At 39.6% G+C, this 20,055-nt stretch overlaps 1 protein-coding gene across 2 annotated transcripts in view; it reads left to right on the top strand.

Moving 5' to 3' along the window:
• whrna (whirlin a) overlaps positions 1-20,055 on the top strand; it is a 130,870-nt gene that overhangs the window by 50,312 nt on the left and 60,503 nt on the right. For both annotated transcript variants that reach the window (XM_079364196.1, XM_079364197.1), the window contains 2 exons: positions 12,178-12,396; positions 17,514-17,639. In XM_079364196.1, the coding sequence (XP_079220322.1) occupies positions 12,178-12,396; positions 17,514-17,639 (345 nt within the window). The remainder of the gene's footprint in view (positions 1-12,177; positions 12,397-17,513; positions 17,640-20,055) is intronic.

Genomic DNA, 20,055 nt, shown 5'->3' with positions numbered 1-20,055 from the left:
GGGCTCGACGACAGACAACGTCAAGACAGACAGGCAGAAGAAGTGCAAAGTAATGATAGTGTTTGTACTAATGACTGTAATTTTAATCTATTTCTGCACACATACTGTGCGTCTGTGTGTGTGTGTGTGTGCGCGTGCGTGTGTGTGTGTGTGTGTGGTCGGAGGTGTTTATTCAAATAAACAAGAGTAACTGAGTGAGACATGGACTGGGGAATGGAGGGATTAGAAGGATGGTTTGGGTAGAGCATTGTGGATGTTTTCCTTCTGCTAATCCCTGTGATTGATGACTTGGTTCCATTAAGCCTCTGTGTTGGCTGCCTTGTCAATTACTCATTAATCCTTCAGAGTGTTTACCTCATTTGAGCTCTTAACTAATTCTTTATGTTCAATGTACAAATGTACATGTGCATGCTCCAACACGTGGCATAACGGTGCACACACACTATACTACACATATACACTATATATGAGGAGAATCTGAGATTTCTTGTTTCTTCACTGCAGCCTTGATTGTCGTTGTCCATGATGACTTTTGGTTGTCTCACTAAATCTGTTTAAGAATTTTTTGGGAAAACTGAAAATGCAAACTTAAAGAAAAGAGTATTTAAAAAAAATAACACCAAGTTAGTTTGATCTTACCTGCATTTTCTTGCATGTTATATCAAACTTGCAGCAAACTTACTTGCCAAATTCATGTTCACAGAAATTTGAAGTGAAGTTTTTCACTGGAAGTTTAGCTTGTGTGTTCAAACGACGTAGCAACATTTAGAAGACATTGAATCTCTCTATTTAAAGAGCATATTGCAGGTTAAAAAAAATTTTGAATTAATATTTTATATAGTCTGTTAATGGCTGTAAAATAAGTAGGTTATTTTTTTAATATGTTCTACAACACACAAGTGCTCTAATTTAGAGGAGAAAGTGGCTGTTTTAGCATAGCCGTTTAGAACGTGCTTTTTTTTTCAACAACGCGTCATATGACGTAACATAAGGGACTCCCGTTCTCTGACTCTGCTTTGATCGGCTTCATGCGTCTGTGTATGAATGAATGAATGAAGCCTTTATTGCCCCTGGGGGAACTTGTCTTGCACCGAGAGCATCAAACACTTTACAAACAAACATTTAGAAAGCAGCACAAAAGAATTAAAGCACAAAAAACACACTAAAACATGATTAAAGAGGTGTAATGATACGTGGTAGTGAGTGAGAACAGACAGGATGCCTCCCTGCAATAGTTTGTAATTTGCGCTGCGCACATTCAGGTGCACAGTGTAAGTGGCTGATTATTCATAGTGTGTTTTGGTGAATTATTCCCACAACCTCAGAAACGATCGAACAGACACGTTGAATATTTCGGCATCAGACACAAAAGCGTTTCCTTATTAATGATTTAAATCTCTGGCTGTTTAACATCAAATATTATATACGCAGACAGAAAGCGTTTAATGATTTGATCTGCTGGAATCCTCTGTTATATTCTCTAGTGTGAGCGTAATAGACACCGGACAGTCTGTTTTAATATATGTAGTCATACGATTTATTATAAATCCAACTCTGTTACAAGAGAGCGCGCGTGTGTGTGTGTGTGTGTGTGTGTGTGTGCGCAGTGGGGAAAGACGGAACGCGTTTGGAAACGAAACGAAACACAACCTTTACTTCTGTCGGTCCTTTATCCCATTAAAACTTTAAACTTTTTGTAGTAGCCTAAAATATGTGCACGCATTAAACTGTGGAGTGTGTGTGTGTGTGTGTGTGTGTGTTTGTGTGTGCGCAGTGGGGAAAGACGGAACGCGCGGTTTGGAAACAAACAGAAACACAAGCTTTACGTCTGTCGGTCCTCTATCCCATTAAAACTTTAAACTTTTTGTAGTAGCCTAATATATGTGCACGCATTAAACTGTGGAGTGTGTGCGCTGTTGTGCATGTTTGTGTGGATTACGTGCGCTGTGAACTCACGTCAGGAGAATCCTGCAGCATACACTGTATATTCTATAACAACGTGAGCACTGGGCTGCATGAGGAATAAACAATAAAGACATGGTGCTGCATTTGCACAGGCCGTGTAATCGGGTTCTATGTCTGTCTGTCTGTCTGTCTGTCTGTCTCTCTCTCTCTCGCTCTCTCTCTCGCGCGCGCACAGCGCGGCACCGTAATACGTTGTACAGATTTGCCGTTTTTACAAGCAACTCCCATACAATGTAAAGGTGAATGATCGGCACTTGCACCTTCTACAAATAGTTTTTTAATTGATTGAATGTGATTACAAACTTTATATATGCTGATGTGAACAAAGCACCAGCCCATATGTGGCGCGCTGACACCTGTCACTCAGCAGGACGCCTGCTCCGGGTCTCTCCTCACACCACAGCTTCTCTCCTGAGGCCGTTATTCCTCTAATCCTGCCTGTTTCTGCTCTCTATCACATCTAAAAGGTTCAGAATAATAAGCCAGTGGACCATTATATGTAAAGGAATACATATTTTCTTCCCATTTATTGACGGGAGTGACACTCGGATCCATGATTTTCTATGTTAAACAGACGGGGATTCAGCGGGACTCCCTCATGTTACGTCACAGCCGAATGCGGAAGTAAAAAGCAAAGACGTGCGAACACGTACTAAAACGTCTCCAGGAGACCCTGTGGGTTATTAATTTCAGAATTTCTTTAAAAACAGTATTGTTAACGTATTTTCCTATGATTAGTTAAGTTTTGTCTTTAACCTGCAATATCCTCTTTAAAGGAAATGCTTTCCTAAGCCATTCATGTAGAGTACAGAGTATGACAAAGCCTGCAGTTGTTGTTAATGACTGTTTTGCTCGGATGAGGTTTGCCACATCTGAATAATCTGACTTTGATGGGAGCCAGGGAGAACTAGACTGCTTCAGTCTCTTCGTCTTCTCTGCATCTGCATGAGATTCAAACCAGAAAGTGTGCGACCAAAAGCTTTAAATGATTCCTTAATGTCCAGGTCTTGAGAATGTATTGGACATTTTCACGATGTCTTCATTCATTGGTGCAGTGGGGTCTACTGATGTAGTGTACCTGAGGTTGCAGCTCCTCAAACACCATGCACTCCTGCACATGGAGGCCCTGCCTGCATGTCTCTGAAGGCAAAGGAACTATTTTGTGCATAATGCACTGAGGAATTTATTGCTTCAATTCAAGTATTACTAGTCAACTGTAATTTTAAATTAATGGAAAATAAAATGGCAGTGTTAATATATAAATGTTTTTTGACCACCATCATACATAGTGATAAAAAAGATTCCAGGTGTGTTCACTTATTCTACAACAGCGGAGCAGTAAAATGTTATGTTGACATAATGTTAATAAATACCCATAAAAGTCCATGGAAGATGACAAATAAGATGCATCTCTTTTAATAACAGTTTCATAAAACATTTACTACCTTTTCTAACATATGGTTTGAACCTTTGGTTTCTGCACTCCGAGGAAATAAAATACTTAAAAGAATACTTGATATTAGCATCAATATTAAACGTCTGTTTTTTGATTGTTGTAGTTGGACCTACATTGTCAGCAGACCATTAGTGTCTTTCTTTGCTGACAATGTTCCATGTGTTTACTGATGACACCTTGTATTCCTGTCATTTTGGTTTACTTTGGCCAACAGAGAATCTGAAGCTGCATACAATTTTAAAAGTGAGCATAACTGTTTTTTAGTGGCCAAACTGAATGCCAGCACACCACTCATGCATTGAATCATAATAATTACATTACAATATTTGAGTTCAGTGCATATAATGCTGAAACTGAAGCCTTGTTGTCACTGGTTTTGCAGCATACAGTATGTATTTGAAGAATATTTTTTTGTATTATGTATTCTGGCTTCGCTGTGCACATCATGGGTTAACTTGTGAGATTGACCCATGAAAACGAGCTCATTTGTGTCCTGTGTTTATTCTTTGCTCTCGCTCAGTGTCAGGGAAACTCTTCATTGAGGGTCTCAGAGGCACGCTGGCTGCCGGTTACACGCTTGGCCATTTCCCCCACAGGCACAAACGCATGAGGCTGAGAGATGGATCGGACTTTGAAAATTGTGCCAACACTGCACAGCATCGATGGCTATGATCCATTCGCAGCGCTGACAGATCCGTTTGCCTCCCAGCCGCACTCGGATTTCCAACAAGCCATCAAACAAACACATTCCAGTTCTGTTTCAGCTCATTTGTTCCCAAGAGAACAACAGGCCCTGCGTCACAGCTGGCTGTTGTAATTGGACAAACACACTGAATGTGCAATGCCAAAACAATTATACGAGTCCCTTTTTTCATTAGTTTATACCTTTTTTTGAGATAATCAAAGAAATGTCCTGCCTTTAAGCCCTTTCATTTTTCATGTACTTTAATTTTCCGACCAACACGATTATGCCGAATAAATTGAGCTAAACTTGTGTAAAGGATTGGCAAATGTTTTTGTTTTTTTTAAAGAGGACATATTATCGCCCCCTAGCACCAGAGGAGGTTTGTCACCCTGTATAAACCAGCTCTCTCAGAATGCTCCATTTTGGTGTGTGTGTCTCTTTAAATGCACGAGCTCCCCCTGAGTTTTACTGATAGACATCACTCCTCTGTAGTGAGAATAAAAATGGCGGACCTGCGCAAAAGTGTTGCTCTAGACTGAGGGTGGAGTCCATTGGTGCAGATAGCAGGGGAGTGGGGGGTATTCTGAATCCAACTTGTGATGCATTTTTATCTGTGTTGTAAGACTTATACAAACAGACCACAAATAAAGAACTGGATGGATTTATTTCACATTTAGTGGGTCGGTAGACATTCAGATTACCCAAACGAACAGTCACAGTGGATTTTCATAATTTGTCCCCTTTAATATAAGTTCAACTTTACTGCTTTACAAAGGTTGTATGAGAACCATTAAAAATATTAGCATGGGGAAAAATAATCGCACCATGTAACAAGTAATGGGAAAAAAAGTTATAGGAGCTTATCAATTTCCTGTGTAAAAAAAAAAAAAAGAAGTACGTGAAGAGCTAAAGAATGTAAAAAAAAGAAAAAAAAAAAAAAGAAAAGAAAAATCTGTCCTTTCGTTGATGCATTAGAGGACATTCTTTAAACATCAGGTTCAACCCTTCAAACGTTACGCTGCTGGAGATGTTTTGAATTCATGAGTAGTGCTGCGCAGGACCAGCATGAATCCACAATAAATAGCATCCTGTTTGTTTCCATCTCAAGTTTGAGAGTCTGTACATGTAAACAGGACACTAGATGGATCTCGCAGCACTCTGCACTTATAGCTTTTACCTGCGGTACTGTAGTGTGTTTGTTTCTCTGAATTATGAAATGGAAATATTTCAGTCTGATATTCCATTTGGTTTTAGTGACTATGATTACACAAAGTTCACATGAAGAAAATGTATTAAAGGCAGGGTTGGTAATTTTTGATAACTAGCAAGATTTTAAAAGTAGCATTCCCTCAGTGCTCTTTCTACACCCACCCCCTTCCCTCTGTGCTTCCTCAAATCCTACGCCTTCTCCCTTACTTGTGCCGTTGGTCCGGAAGTGAATTTCAGCTCAAGCTTTGTGCGTGGGCTTGTGCATGCATGGGCAAAAGATGGAGCAGGGAGACAGGGTGGAATGATAGCTTCATTTAATTGGTACCTCGTGGCAGACATTGGTCAAAATGTTTGTGTTTATAACTGCAAGAGATGACAGATTTTCTTTATTCCTTTTTCAGAGCACCTGGGTTATTAAATTCTATCAGGACCTAAAGACATGTTTTACTAAAATCTTAAAAAGTGTATCAGGAGAAAATTACCAACCCTGCCTTTAACTTGGTCTGTTACTGGTTTAGTGACTCATAGACAGTGTTCTGTCTTCTTGCTCTCAGGCACAATTTATTCTTAGCAAATGATTAGAAAATAATTGGATGAATGATAACATTCGCATTTTATCAGCAATAAACCTTTTAAAGGCTTTAAAAAATAAATATTGATATTGACCCCCTCAATCATTTCTGCACGGATGAAGAGATGACACTTTAAATTACATGACTTTAATTTTTAAATCAGATGTCATCAACTAAACAGTCTGAGACAGCAGGACATGGCATGCACCTCTAAAAATGTGGCACCCAGATTGAAAAAATGTTACTCATTCAACATTTTAAAAAGAATCATATTTCATGTCTGTACTTGCTTTGAGGGGGGTTCAGAAAGAGATAAAAACATGATGTCAGTATGGAAAATGTTCAGATTGTGATATTATCTTTGGAGGATTGGATCACTGTGGAGGTTTGACTTAGCACAGCTTTAGAAGCAGATGATTTATTGATCCCTTGGGATCAATAAATTATCCATCCAGCCAGCCATCCATCCGGTTGAAATAATGTGTAAACAAATAAGCTCATTAGATATGACCAAACTATTGTGCTTTACGTAACTAGTTAATGTGTCCTTAAACATACTTTTATTATAACATTTAAGAAGAAAAAAATCTAGGTCAGAAGTTCCTAAAGTAGAACTTTTTCTTCCTAAGACACTAAGTCTTCAAGTGTCTGTCTGTGTTTTTGTGAAATCGATCTCTTGAGGTTGATGACTCTGCTTCTGTCTTACTTAAATACATCTGATCTGCATGCTTGACTGCTGGAGTACAACTGTTTACTTTGATTAGACTCTAAAGAACTTTGGATCACCTGCAAACACTGTATCTTGACAACAACTTATAGAGTGTTCAATCATCTGGAACAATGAGCTTTGAGTTCTTTTTGTTGTGCCGGTAACTCCTCAGCAGCACAAAGGAAGAGCGGAGGATGGTTTTCTTTTTACTCCCATTAATCCAGCTGTCCAAACCAGAGCTTTACCTGAGCCCTCGTTAAAGTGTGTTTGTGTGTTTGTGTATTGAAGATCAGGTAGAGCTGCAGGGGTTTAACTCCACTTGAGTTTCAGTGTTGCCAGCAAAACAATATTTCTCACTCAGTATCAGGACTTTTAGGATTCATTTATTGAGTTGATGTCAAGAGATCAGCAAAATGTATAATAACTATTCTGAGCTTCTCTGGAGAACTTCTTTTTGTAAATGTTAAAGACTTTTCATAGAACAAATATCCTCATGTGTGAATCTGCAGACAGTGACTCAGTCGAGCTTGGTGTGCGTTGTTGTGTGTGATCTTACAAATACGTCATGCTGTTGCGGAAGCGAGAGTGAAGCCCGACGTGTGAACAAACGGGAGCTTCACTCAGACATGCACACGCAGCACTTTGTCCACCCTGCTGGCTCTTGACTTTTACAGTGACGTTGTTTCCCCCACAGATACACCTCTCTTACTACAGTGTGGAGGACCAGCTTTGCACCACCATAAGGCTTCTGTGTGTTTGACACTGCAGACCAGTAGCGTTAATATCTGTGATCAACTGGCAATATAAAAAGACTTTGTAAACTCCTAAATAAACAATACATCATTTGTAAGAGTTTCTACTTTTCCATTTACTTTAATTGGTTGTAAACTCTGATGGGTGTATGATAAATCTGTCAGTATTAGTATTTGCTCTAATTGCCTCCTGATGCAAAATCCGAGTTTATACCCAATGAAGGCACACAGTCTGGTCTTTTCACTGCCTTCACATAACTGAATAGACGACATGTAATAACCTTTACACCAGGCACCTTTAAACCTCATCCAGCCTATTACCAGGAATTTACAAAGTGACCAAATTTGGATGGCTTCTTCAGCTGGGCTTTGTGCAGTCAGCTTTTGTGTATAAAATGGATTGCCTGGATGCTCGTGAGAACGTATTGTTTTGTTCACTGCTTCATCTAAAAGCAGTTTACCTGCAGATGCCATTTCCCATTATGCTCTGCTATATTCCATTTTTTACAGGGCTGTTTGCACAGCTTGCAGGCAGGACTCAGCTACATCAGTCCACAGTCACAATCAGCATTTTCCTCTGAGGACGACGCATTAGGCTCGCTGTACCATGGCTTTTCAGTTGATTGCAACTGTTTCTTATTCCCAGAAAGATGCAGCCTGCTCCACCGCCCTCCACCCCTCCATAGCCCTATATATTTATCTTTCTCTTAATGTGTACCATACTCCCTGCACTCCTGATCTTACTGAGCCTTAACTATGCTCATTGGCATCATTTTTTTCAGACCAACATGCATGTTGAAAAAGTCCATTTGTCATCATAAATAAGAGATGCTCTGTAGCTGATTGAATCTACCAAAGAAAGCACTGATCTCGGGCTACCAATCTCGGGCTAGACAATGAATGCCTTGGCATATCTTTCCTGGGAAGACTTCCTGCTAAGTTCCTTTACCCTCCTGCTTTTACATCTACAACAAAAACGTCTGCATTTCTTGCTCCATTACATCCCAAAGTAACGTGTCTTATACAGTGACTTCCCTCTGGATAACTTCAGCAGTATGAGCCCAGAAAGGAAACCAATTGTCTTGTGATTTATTTTCTATTAACGCAAATTAGGTTTGCTTTAAATGTCAACATCATGATGCAGATTTGTAAAAAGTCATGCTTTGTCAGGTCTGTTTCTGATTTATTTTTTAAGTAGTCTAGGAATCTAAACCGAAATGGCTTTTGCAACAGACCGTCAAACACGTGTCACTCAAGTTGAAATATTTCTTGTATAATGCATAGCTTGATTTTAATATCGATTTAGAGCTGTTCCACTTCCAACTCTATAATTAATGAATTATTAATGTGTTTTTACTTGTTGTTGCTTAGTGCTCGTGATGGAATGATGTTGGGTCTTTTTAGATAATATAACAGTGAGTAAGGTCTAGACCTGCTCTTTTTCTATTGTCTGACATAACATTTATTATGAATTGCTGCTATACAAATACAGCTTGATTGATCGACTGATTGATCATAAAGATGAATGAATCATTGTTCCAATGCCATCTATGGGAACTGGTATGTCATCAGCATGGGGCAGCAGTAGCTCTGTAGGGACTTGGGTTGGGAACCGCAGGACCCAAGAACGGAAGTTGTTATGGTAGCTGGAGAGGTGCCAGGGCACTTCCCAAGTACTGCCTAGGTGCCATTGAGCAAGGTACCAAACCCTCAACCATTCTCTGCGCAGCAGCCCCACTCTGACATCTCATGTTTGTGCATGTGTATGATTGGACATGTCTCTTTTTAACAGTGTAAACCACAATATCCCTCAGGGATTAATAAAGTATTTTAAAATCAAAACAAACAACATAAATCCGATAACCTTGTGCCGGCACACCAAAGCAGAAAACCAAAAACTTCCTATACTGAAATCCAGACCCCCATGAATGTTACATTGTACATGTTCCATTTTTATAAAGAGTCTGTAAATAGAGATTAAATAATTTCTTCATGTGGTGCAGTGGTAGCGGGCGCGGCCCATGTATTGAGGCTCAGTCCTCGCACGGGCGGCCCGGGTTCGCTTCCGGCCTGTGGCTCATTTCCCGCATGTCTCTCCCTGATTTCTGCCTCCATCCACTTTCCTATCTATAATAAAGGCCAAAAATACATCTAAAAAAAAAAAAAAAAAAAAAAACAAGGCCAATGCTTTCAGTTGAGTCAAACTTGAGGTCAGTCTTTGAATTCTGTTTTAAAAGCTTTCACAATCAATCAATAGAACTTTCTATTTGTCTCCAAAACTGCAAATCTCTGAATAAGCTGCGTCCCAGTTCTTTAATATCATTCTGCTGCATGCACCTAAACTTCCCAATGAACAGTTTTGTATTAAGCAAAGAAATATAATTAGATTTTAGCGTTATATTGGATATATATTTAAACTGTTATCACGGAATCCTCCCTTAGCTTTCAAAGACAATAATACTTTCATGCATTTTATTTTTAATACTATTTGTATAGTTGTGTATATGTTAGCTCTTTTTGCAGCATGTTTAGCATGTCCAGGCTGCACACTGTGTGGTCCTGATTGCCTTTCGATTCCCATGACCCCCTGCTGTTGTTGATGGCTCAGGGGGATTTGTCAGACGCCAAGAAATCTAAATAAAAGCAGGACAGTTAATAGAGTTAGAAATTGTGAAGAGAGTGGGTCACATCGAACTCAAGCCGGTCGCTTAGACCGAGAGGGTCTTAAAGGGTTTTTGTAAACTAAGCACTCGGCCACCGGCAGAATATATCCTCCTTTTATTTTAGATGCAGTAAAGTTGGCTTTTACTTGCTCTAAACATGTTCATTCAACAACAAGCCTGGGTTCTGTCCTTAAGCAGAGTTTGTCAGATTTCAGTAAAAATCCTCGACAAGCCACAGAGATGAGATTTCTGACACCGTAATTAAATCAGGAAGACAGACTATTTTACATGTTTTGATCTTTGCTGTCTCTCTTTCTGTTTGCGTTTAGACCACCAGCTTTTATGCTTTGCAATGTGTTGCTGAACTTATCTGTTATATACTTTTATCTACACCTCTGTACTGTCCACACAGAGGGAAGGTATTGGAGAGGCAGGGAGGGAGTGATGACTCCAGTCAGTGAGCCTCAGTGCTGACAGGGTTTTGTTGCCCCAGAATTGAAGTTATTATCTCTCAGCACAAATCACAATTGTGAAAATTGATTCGGCATGAGCCCAGTGCTCTGGGAGACGGACCCTCTCTGCAATCCACTGCACTCTGACAAGAAATAATTTGAGTTAGAGTTGCAAGCAGCATATGTTTGAAAACATTTCACCAGAAGTAGTTAGTGGTTTCTTGCAAGTGTTGTTGGAAGAGTGCAGCTAAAGAAGAATTAATGTGAGGGTTGGGGAATTAGATATGTTTTTTATGGTTTTGCTTTTTATTTTCAAGGGATCGAGTGCAATTTTGAGAAGAGTTTTGCACGCACGGTCCCCAGAGAGGACAACAGGAGGCACAGTGGTGTTGGGTTTGAGCCATTAAAAACCAAATTAATAAATAACATTTGACTGATTAAATACAAACAGGCCCACAGAGCATCACCTGTTACAAATGTTCATGAAGCCAACGCTGAGTTGTGCCCAAAGGGGTTTTAGGGATTTGTGGTATATGTTTCTCATTTGCAGATTATATTGTAAAAAAAAAGAAAAAAAACAACAACAACAAAAGAAAAAAATACTGGACAGTGGATAAAGTTAGAAGAGAGTGGGTCACATGGAACCCAAGCCGGTCGCTTAGAGGGTTTTTGTAAACTAAGCACTCGGCCACCGGCAGAATATATCCTCCTTTTATTTTAGATGCAGTAAAGTTGGCTTTTACTTGCTCTAAACGTGTTCATTCAACAACAAGCCTTGGTTCTGTCCTGAAACAGAGTTTGTCAGATTTCAGTAAAAATCCTCGACAAGCCACTGAGATGAGATTTCTAACACCGTAATTAAATCAGGAAGACAGAGTATTTTACATCAAACCAGATAAGATTTCTCTTGTGGTCCTTGTCTGCATGAGAGTCAGTCTTAACTACAAGAAACTGTTTGTGACCTGTTTATGTTGTTGCCTTGCTGTAAAGGCTCTCCGTATGATCCTATGAAGTTCACCAGTAAGAGTTGGAAAAACTCACTAGATTAAAAGATTCCTTCAAGTTTTATTTGATCTGTCTGTAGGTATTTACACATATTGGATTAAAAAACAAAATCAGTCTCTGATAAACTGAAGAAGTGAACTTGAGATTGACAGAAATCTCTCTGTCCTGAAGTGATATTCCTTTTTACACTTTCATGTTTCCCACCTGTTTCAGTCTGAAATGAAAGAATACGTCCTGTTTGTGTTCGATGTGCAGAACGATTGTTTGATCATTAAGAGCTTCCATCCCATTCAGTCTGATTCATCCAGACCAACGAGCACATGGGAAAACATTGATCTCCTGAGGGTTTACATTCAGGAAGCTATTATAATCCACTGGGGCACAGCCAGCAGCAGTTTTCGCTTGAAATGTGTTGGAAAAGGTCATTTGTTTTTTTAGTTGTTGAGGCACATCCATAATTGGTTTCTTCTCTCTAATCCTTAATTTGTCCCATATTAATGGAGTGTATCATCTTAATATTCACTGCCGCAACCTCACACTGTGTTTACCCATGCATGTATTCATGTGGGTCTCTGAAGTGGCGTGGATTTCTGGGAACTCTTTGCTCTTTGAAACTGCTCTCGTGTTCATATTCTGAGAAAAACACATTTAGATCTGTGTTTAAAATGTAGCTTGAATTGACTCTCTTTCCCTCTCCTGTCCTCGTCAGGTGCTGAAGGGCAGTAAAAAGCTTTGCCTCTCCGTGCGTTCAGTCGGGAGGATTCCAGGCGGCTACGTCACCAACCATGTTTATACCTGGGTTGACCCTCAGGGCCGGGGTGTGTCCCCTCCCCCTGACCTGCCTGAGCATCGGAGCGCCACCCTGAGAAGAACTGACAGCCAGAGACGCAGCAACATGCAGCTACTGCAGGAGGGAGACGAGAAGAAGGTGAGGCTAAACATGGGAAACAAAACACTGGGGTTCTGGATTAACAGAGCAGTTTAGATTTAAATCGAACTGTCAGAGGTCAAATATACATAAACATCACGTTTTTTCTGATTTTTTAAAAATATATATTTTGAAATTTCTTAACGGCTGGCCTTGGCATTTATACATGTAAAACATTTGTTGGCCCTTGCATATATTTCTCACTTTTTAACACTATTTATTGCTACCATTACATTTAGCAACTCTAGAAGTTGAAGAAAAAAAACAAATATTCATGAAGATTTTAAAAATGCAAGTTCAGGGGCTAAAAATAGCATCAAAAAAATAAAGCCATAAACACCAAAACAAAAATCCTGAGAAACATTTGCAACTTTCCCTACAGGCACTTGAAGTGCTGCTTCTGTAACAGGCTTCATGCTGTGACGTGACATTCAAACTGAGGCGATAACTCAGCTGCTGACATTCAGCAGTGTTTGTCTTACTCTGCTGATGAGGAGCATCGAGTCTATTTACTTGTGCTGTGTCTTTAAACTGGATTCACCTGGAGTCCACCATAACAAGTTGCTCCTGAGACTGAGTCTCTCTCTCTCTCTCTCTCTCTCTCTCTCTCTCTCTCTCTCTCTCTCTCTCTCTCTCTCTCTCTCTCTCTCTCTCTCTCTCTCTCTCTCTCTCTCTCTCTCTCTCTCTCTCTCTCTCTCTCTGTCTGGAGCAGCTGGATGTGATTGGGGTGTGCCGTGAACATCAGTTTCAAAATAAACATTAACAGTGGGGTGTTGCTAGCCCTGCTCTTATTCATTAATATTAACAACAACGTTATTTTGCTTTCTGACTCTAACTTTGAAAACTTAATGATAAAAAACCCACCAAATGTCATGTCAAAATATATTTGCGATAACAAATATGTCAAGTATTTCCCTACTAATGCCTAATTGAAATAAGCAGTTAAATTGGTTGTTAAATACTTTTCCCAAGTTGAGGGTGTTCTTATTAGCAGTCTTAAAAGCTAAAAGTAAATGTAAGAAAAAGTCATTTATAAACCAAATATGAATGACTTCATTTCACTTATTTAGCATCAAGTACTTGGGCCTTAATAAGCTTTAATATATTTGCCAGTTCCTCAGTGTGGACTACTTCCCTGCTACAGTCATTGGATGGATGATGGACACTGCAGCAGCAAAAGAAAAACTCAAACAGCCACAGTAATTAGACTTTCTGTTTCACAGACGTCGACATGTCATAGCATAGTGACCTGCAGGGAAGAAGTGTCAGAGCAGTTTGAAAGATTCATTACACCAGAACTTTCAATTTTTAGCAGCCAAGCGCTGCACATTAATCTAAAGTGATTCAGCTCGATTAGTGCAGGCCGTATAAATGTCAGGCAACCATTTTTTAGAAAATACGAGTCTCATAAAATTCCAGCTATTTCAGCTTCTTTTTTTTCTTTGAATAAGCAATCATTTATAAGCAATTTTTATTCATCTAAATTAGAAATATTTACTGATCTGTTTCACGTGTGTTCACATTTTATGCATCAGAGATGGGAGAGAGCTAGAACTTTTCACATGGTCTCTTGTGAATCAGATTAGATGATATATTTGGATAAATCAAAAACATGCACATTGCATTAAACAGCATTAAATTTCTGGCAGTGTTTTGTCACTGGGTTACATTATATGTGTGTATAAGAGTGTTGTGACTGATGGGTTGAATAATATAAATGTCCCTAAAGCAACAGGATAATATTAACGCAGCATATCATGGCCGTGGTTCTGATCTAACAGACAACACTGAGACTCTGTGCAGGCTGAAAGATAGACAATTTAATGTTCAGTGTGGAGCCATTATATACAGCACAACAGATGTCACAAATTCCTTCCCACTTTAGATATTTCTATACATGGTATGAAGAATCACATCACCTTTACTCTTTAAATGTCAGACCTCTATTTGAGGAACACTTCATCATTCTACTGTCAACTGAGGCCATACATTTTTTTGTGATACCTCATATAACGTGTTTCTCTTCAAATATAGTCATATCTTCTCAGAATAAATTGTAGTCTGCTAACAGCAAAGTCATCTCTACAAGATGTAACCAAACTGAACGTATTCACAGAAATTCGTACTATCAGTGACAAAGCACCAGGAAGTGACTCCCTGGGTGTAACAGGCCGACTGTGCTGCAGGTGGGACTGAGGGCTTAAATCACGGGTGGTAGTAGCAGTTGGACAGCTGTGGGTTGAATCAAAGTGAGGAACAAACATCACACCTTGTGGAGAATCTTTTTGCCGACACATTTGATTATGTTTTTGGATCTGTGTGTTTGTGAGTAAACCACTTTAAAGTTTAAGGAGTATAACTGAAGTTATCAAAGATCTTCTCAAGCATATTAGTCACAGTCTAAATCCTTTTCTTTAGTGTTTCCATTAGTATAATCTCTTTATAAAGCTGCCATAGTTGCACACTGTAGCTATGGCGACAGGTGTTGTTCCCGGCTGTCAAGGCATTTGATGGCAAAGTGACTCAGTTCACTCCCTGCGATGACTGCAGTACAACTCATAATTCATACCTGCTGTGATTAATTGCTCTTGTCTCCCCCAAACAAAGGCTAGACGAATGGCACCTCAGATTTCACTGCTTACAAAATAGAGATCAGTGGGACTCATTTTCATGGAAACAGAGTACTGAACTGATTCCATGATAACTGAAGAGGCCAAAAAACACTATGAGCCATAATAGCTTCTAAATGACGCCACTAAAACGAGTCTCTTAATTAAAGCTATTCTCCGTGTCCTGGATTAATGTCATCGGGCACATGATGCCTCTGTATTCCCATGGAGCGGGAGACTTACCTTCAATAAGCACACAGTGGATATTAAAGAAGAGGAGCTGCAGCACCATACACACTGTCTGACATTAGGATCTCTGTGCCAGATGATATTAGATTCTCCAACAGGGAAATAAGAGTGATAGCTCCAACGTGATTTAAAACAGACATTTGCATTTATGTCATCTTTTAGTGGCCAGGGTGCAAACGAATACCCTTTTAAATCTTGGAAAGAGACAGTTCCATTAGTACCATGGCAACTAATCAAGGCCTTCATTGTGTTGAAGGAGAATGTACAATTTAAAGTTTGGCATACGGCTGAACCTCTCTCCACAACCCTTAATGTGATCTCTTTGCTTTCCAAATGTATATATTTTGAAAACGCAGAGTGGGGGTCATCCAAAGGGTTGTAAGTTAGAGAGGAGAGGAAGCCCAAGGCCTGAAACAAAGCCTGGAGAAAACATTTAGCTTTTATGCTACGATTCAGTTTGACATGATTTGGACCTTTTATTGAGATGTTTATTTTTTGCAGTCGGTCAAGGTTTAAATCCTCTCACTTTTTTTTTTTTTTTTTTTTTTTTTTTTTTTTAAAGTTTTGTTTTCGGCCTTTTTGCCTTTATTGATAGAGGGAGGACAGTGGATAGAGTCGGAAAGGGGGAGAGAGAGTGGGGAGAGACATGCGGGAAATGGGCCACAGGCCGGACGCAAACCCGGGCCGCCCGCGCGCGAGGACTGAGCCTCAATACATGGGGTCGCGCGCACTGCTGCTGCGCCACCGGCGACCCCAAATCCTCTCACATTTTTGATATATTTTAAATGAATTTGCTTTAGGAATATTCAGTTAACATTTTAAAATCCTTAGATTTAATCTTGACTCTGGCTTAAGAGGATGATTCCAGTAAGGGAATTTGAGGCTCTATAACTATAATAAATCATTGCAGAGTTAAGACACCCTTGATGACTTGTCCCAGAGGCACCAGACACAAAAGAGGGACTGTATGTGCTGGAATCTCAGCCAATGGAGTTTAATCAGACAAATGAAGCCATCATCAATCACTATAGCCTCTGGTTTAAGACTGAAGATCGGCCTTTAAAGGTTTCTATGGATTTCATAGAGTAAAACAGCTGCTGCGGAGTCGATATAAACCCACAGCCACTTTATTTGGCGCATCTGTTCAGCTGCTCATTTATGCAAATATGTTATCAGCCACTCACATGATTGGAAGTCTATTCGCTATTGGATTGGAGACAAGTCAAGGTGAGGAGCTAAAACTTAAACCAAGCATTAGAACCAGGAGGATATGTTTTAATTTATTCTGCATGGTATATGTGTCTGATGGACTGGTTTGATTCATTCACAAACTGCTGATTTGACTCGATCATACTTGCAACCATTACTCGAGTTTATGAAGAATTGGATAAAAAAAAAAAGAGAATTTCAAGCAAACATGTCCTTATAAACACACCTGACTAGATACTTGGAAGATTTGCAGCATCTATGTAGTGCTATAGTGTTAACATGGGCTTCAGTGTGAGGAGTGTTTCTTATATTCCTACAAGATTGATTGAATGAGCTGAACTAATGAGCTTTTTTTTCTTTATTTTTACATTTCCACATGTTTTCAATCAAAGTAGTTTGATTTGTTTGAATAGATTGAATATGCTACTTGTAAAATAATTTTATTCTGAAAACAGCTTTTCACACAAATTAAGGAAGTCTGTAATGGAATAAATGTGTTACCTGAAATTTTAATTAGATGTTTACTCTTACGCAGCACTGTCATGTACCAACCAGTATTATTAGCTCCAGCAGGATGTATTTAATTGGATTCTCTTGCACAGATAATTTGTGGTCCTCTAATTTTTCTGGTCAGTGGATTATTTGAATTCAAACGGCATCAGATGTTGTCTGCTCAGCTTATCAGGGGATTGACACGGATGAGCCTTGTAAACAAACTGATTGACCATTTCAAACAGTCCTTCCTCCAATCAGAACAGGTTCAGCATCCTCATTAATGACCCTGAGTAACCACATCTAAGCAGCTCCTGAAACACTTCACTTTCGGCCATCAAATCCCAGCTCAGCGCAGGGCTGTCATTCCCTCCATGGATCATATATCTCATCTACCGTTTCTGTGTAAATGGCCGACACTACAGGCAGATCTCGAGCATGTCAAACAACACAAATGAGCCTGAAATGCCATCCTAACATTGATTTTTAAAGACGTATCTGGTTAAGACAGTTTTTGATATGAACACGGCTGACTTGACATGCCTTCTTTAAAAACAGGTCAACCTGGTTTTGGATGACGGCCGGTCTTTGGGTCTGATGATCCGAGGTGGAGCAGAATATGCTTTGGGAATTTACATCACCGGAGTGGACCAAGGATCAGCAGCAGAGTGTGGAGGACTCAAGGTAACACCTCAGTCTATCATTCTACCACAGTGTCACACTCACACAGTGCCACTTTGATTCAACAGACACTATCTATTTACAACTTACAAAAGCACCGATTCCTGAGTGGGAAGATGTTTCTTTCCCCCGCTGACTTTAGGAGCCGATCAAAGCTCAGGGTTCAGTCACAGAACAGCCGGTCGGGTTTTAATAAAGTATAGAAAGAGTGCAGGGCAGCGCATAGGGATCAGGGTGTAGCAGCATGATAAGATCTCTCTGACTGATGGGCCTGCAGCCTGTTTTCTATCAAGGATTACATTTTCCATTCCCATCTACCATTTGCTTTTGAAACTTTGAGCAGTGATCCTTCAAAATACTCTGTCACAATGACCTGACCACACAATAACACTTTTCTTATATTAACAATCACGCTTCTGACTACTTTAGGGGCACGCTTCCAGCTATTTTGGATCTTTTATGACAATATACGGGCTGTCAGAATTAAAAGCTTCAAAGTTTTTGAAAACATTTTGTTGTGTTGACTTTACAGCCTTTAGATTAGCTATGAAGTCCTGAAAAGCGATCAATGTTGCAGTCAACAGATAAGATTTTCACCCTTTGAACATCTCTTGCTAATGGCTGCATTCCCTTTGAAAGAAGTTCATGGTTATTTTTAAGAATTATGGCGAACATACAAAGTGTATATTTTGAAAACTGCTTCAGTGTTCCCCAGTTATTAACATGTAGTGAGTTCAAAGACAGCCCCCTGCTGTTGTTTTATTATGAACTGGAAGATACCATTTTCTTGATGCTGGAAGTGAGAAGGCTTCTCAGAGCGTCCTGACATTAATGGCACTGGATGCTAGCTGACACTCTCGGCTTTGTAGTCCCTTGAACGGCTGAGATATTTTAATTACATTTTAAACTGATGATCAAACTTTAAACGGACAACAAACTTTGGGAATAGAGAGTGAGATGCATATTTGCATAGACAGATATTATTTCAGTGTCAACAGCCCACAGTCAGATCAACATTGTGATCAATCAGTCACAGCCATGTGACATGTGCTACCTCTGAGCTTCTTTCAGCTTTTCTTTGTGCTGCATCAATGCACTTTCACGTCTTTATCAATGTTAGCACTTTCTTTTTTAATAATAGTAATAATAATAACATATATATGTGGTATAAAACTCAATATTAACCTTATAAACACATAAACACTGTTTCTGAACCATGAAAACTGAGTGTTTTATTCTGAATATAAACTGGAGGTTTTAATGTTGTATCAGTGTCTGACTTCCTGTCCCGCTTGTTCTTTCCTGTGCTAAATTGATGCATTGGGCTCCGGCCATAGCTCCACCACGATAGGCTAATCCTGTTGTTAAAGTTAGAGAACATAAAAGTGCTCAAAACGTGCTGAAGGCTGCGCTTTTTTTTATGAAAAAAAGAGTTCCAGTGTGAACACAGGCAGAGGCTTTAGATCTAGGAGCGTGATTTACTTCTGAGAGAGTACAGGAAGGGATTGAGTCTACGTTTTCATGATGCAGATCAGTGACAATTACCTCATTTCTTTTACCTGAGGACTGCTTTATATAAGAGAGGGATTTTTTTTTTTTCAGTATAGTGCAAGTCTGCTACATAGTTCAGTAATTTCACTCATTAATCCAAGAATAAGAGTGACCAAAGGCTTTGTATCCATGTTTCCTTTTTTCTCCTCTTGCTCTCTCTCTTGGTGTTACTTCAGCCCCCTTTTGCACCATCTACCTTCCGTCTTTAATCTGACTGACCTATTTCATAATGTAGGACAGATGTACCGTTCAAAATGTTGTGCATCTTTTCAGTTTTAGGCAGGAAGGTATCCTTATAGAGGACAGATTTGGCTGGTTTGTTTACCAACGTGTTTGTCTCGGTGACATGGCAACAGAGGAGAGTGAGGATGGACGTCTCCTCCCCTGAGCCCTTCATCTCATGCCTGTTAGTGATCAGCCTTTCAAGCAGCCAATTACACAGTCACCTATTACAGGGCCCACACACACGCACACAATTAGAACAGCATCTCAATGTGGAGGCTTATTAGCTTTTTATTATAAGAGGAGGGGAAAGAAAAGACTGCAGGTAGAATAGTCTTTTATAGGTGATCACAGATTTTCTTCCATTGTTATATTATTATTACTATTATTTTCAGCTTTACCTACCTCAAGGTCTTTTTTTATTTCCTGTGTTTTGAAAACTGTGTGGCTCAGGATTTTCAGAGCCCACACAGCCTCTTTTTTGCCCCAGTTTCCGCTCTTTTTCTCTGTTAGGCACCGTAGTATTTGGAGCAGAAATACATCATTAAGAAAAACTAGAACGTTTAAAAGTTGAAATTTGAACCGGAGCACACAATTTTCTACTTGAGTCCAGGCTTCACAAGTTTATCAAATATCGAAATAAAGT

Source organism: Symphodus melops, assembly GCF_947650265.1.
Source record: "Symphodus melops genome assembly, chromosome: 16".
In the NCBI taxonomy this organism is placed as follows: domain Eukaryota; kingdom Metazoa; phylum Chordata; class Actinopteri; order Labriformes; family Labridae; genus Symphodus; species Symphodus melops.
This window is presented reverse-complemented; position numbering and strand designations above follow the sequence as displayed.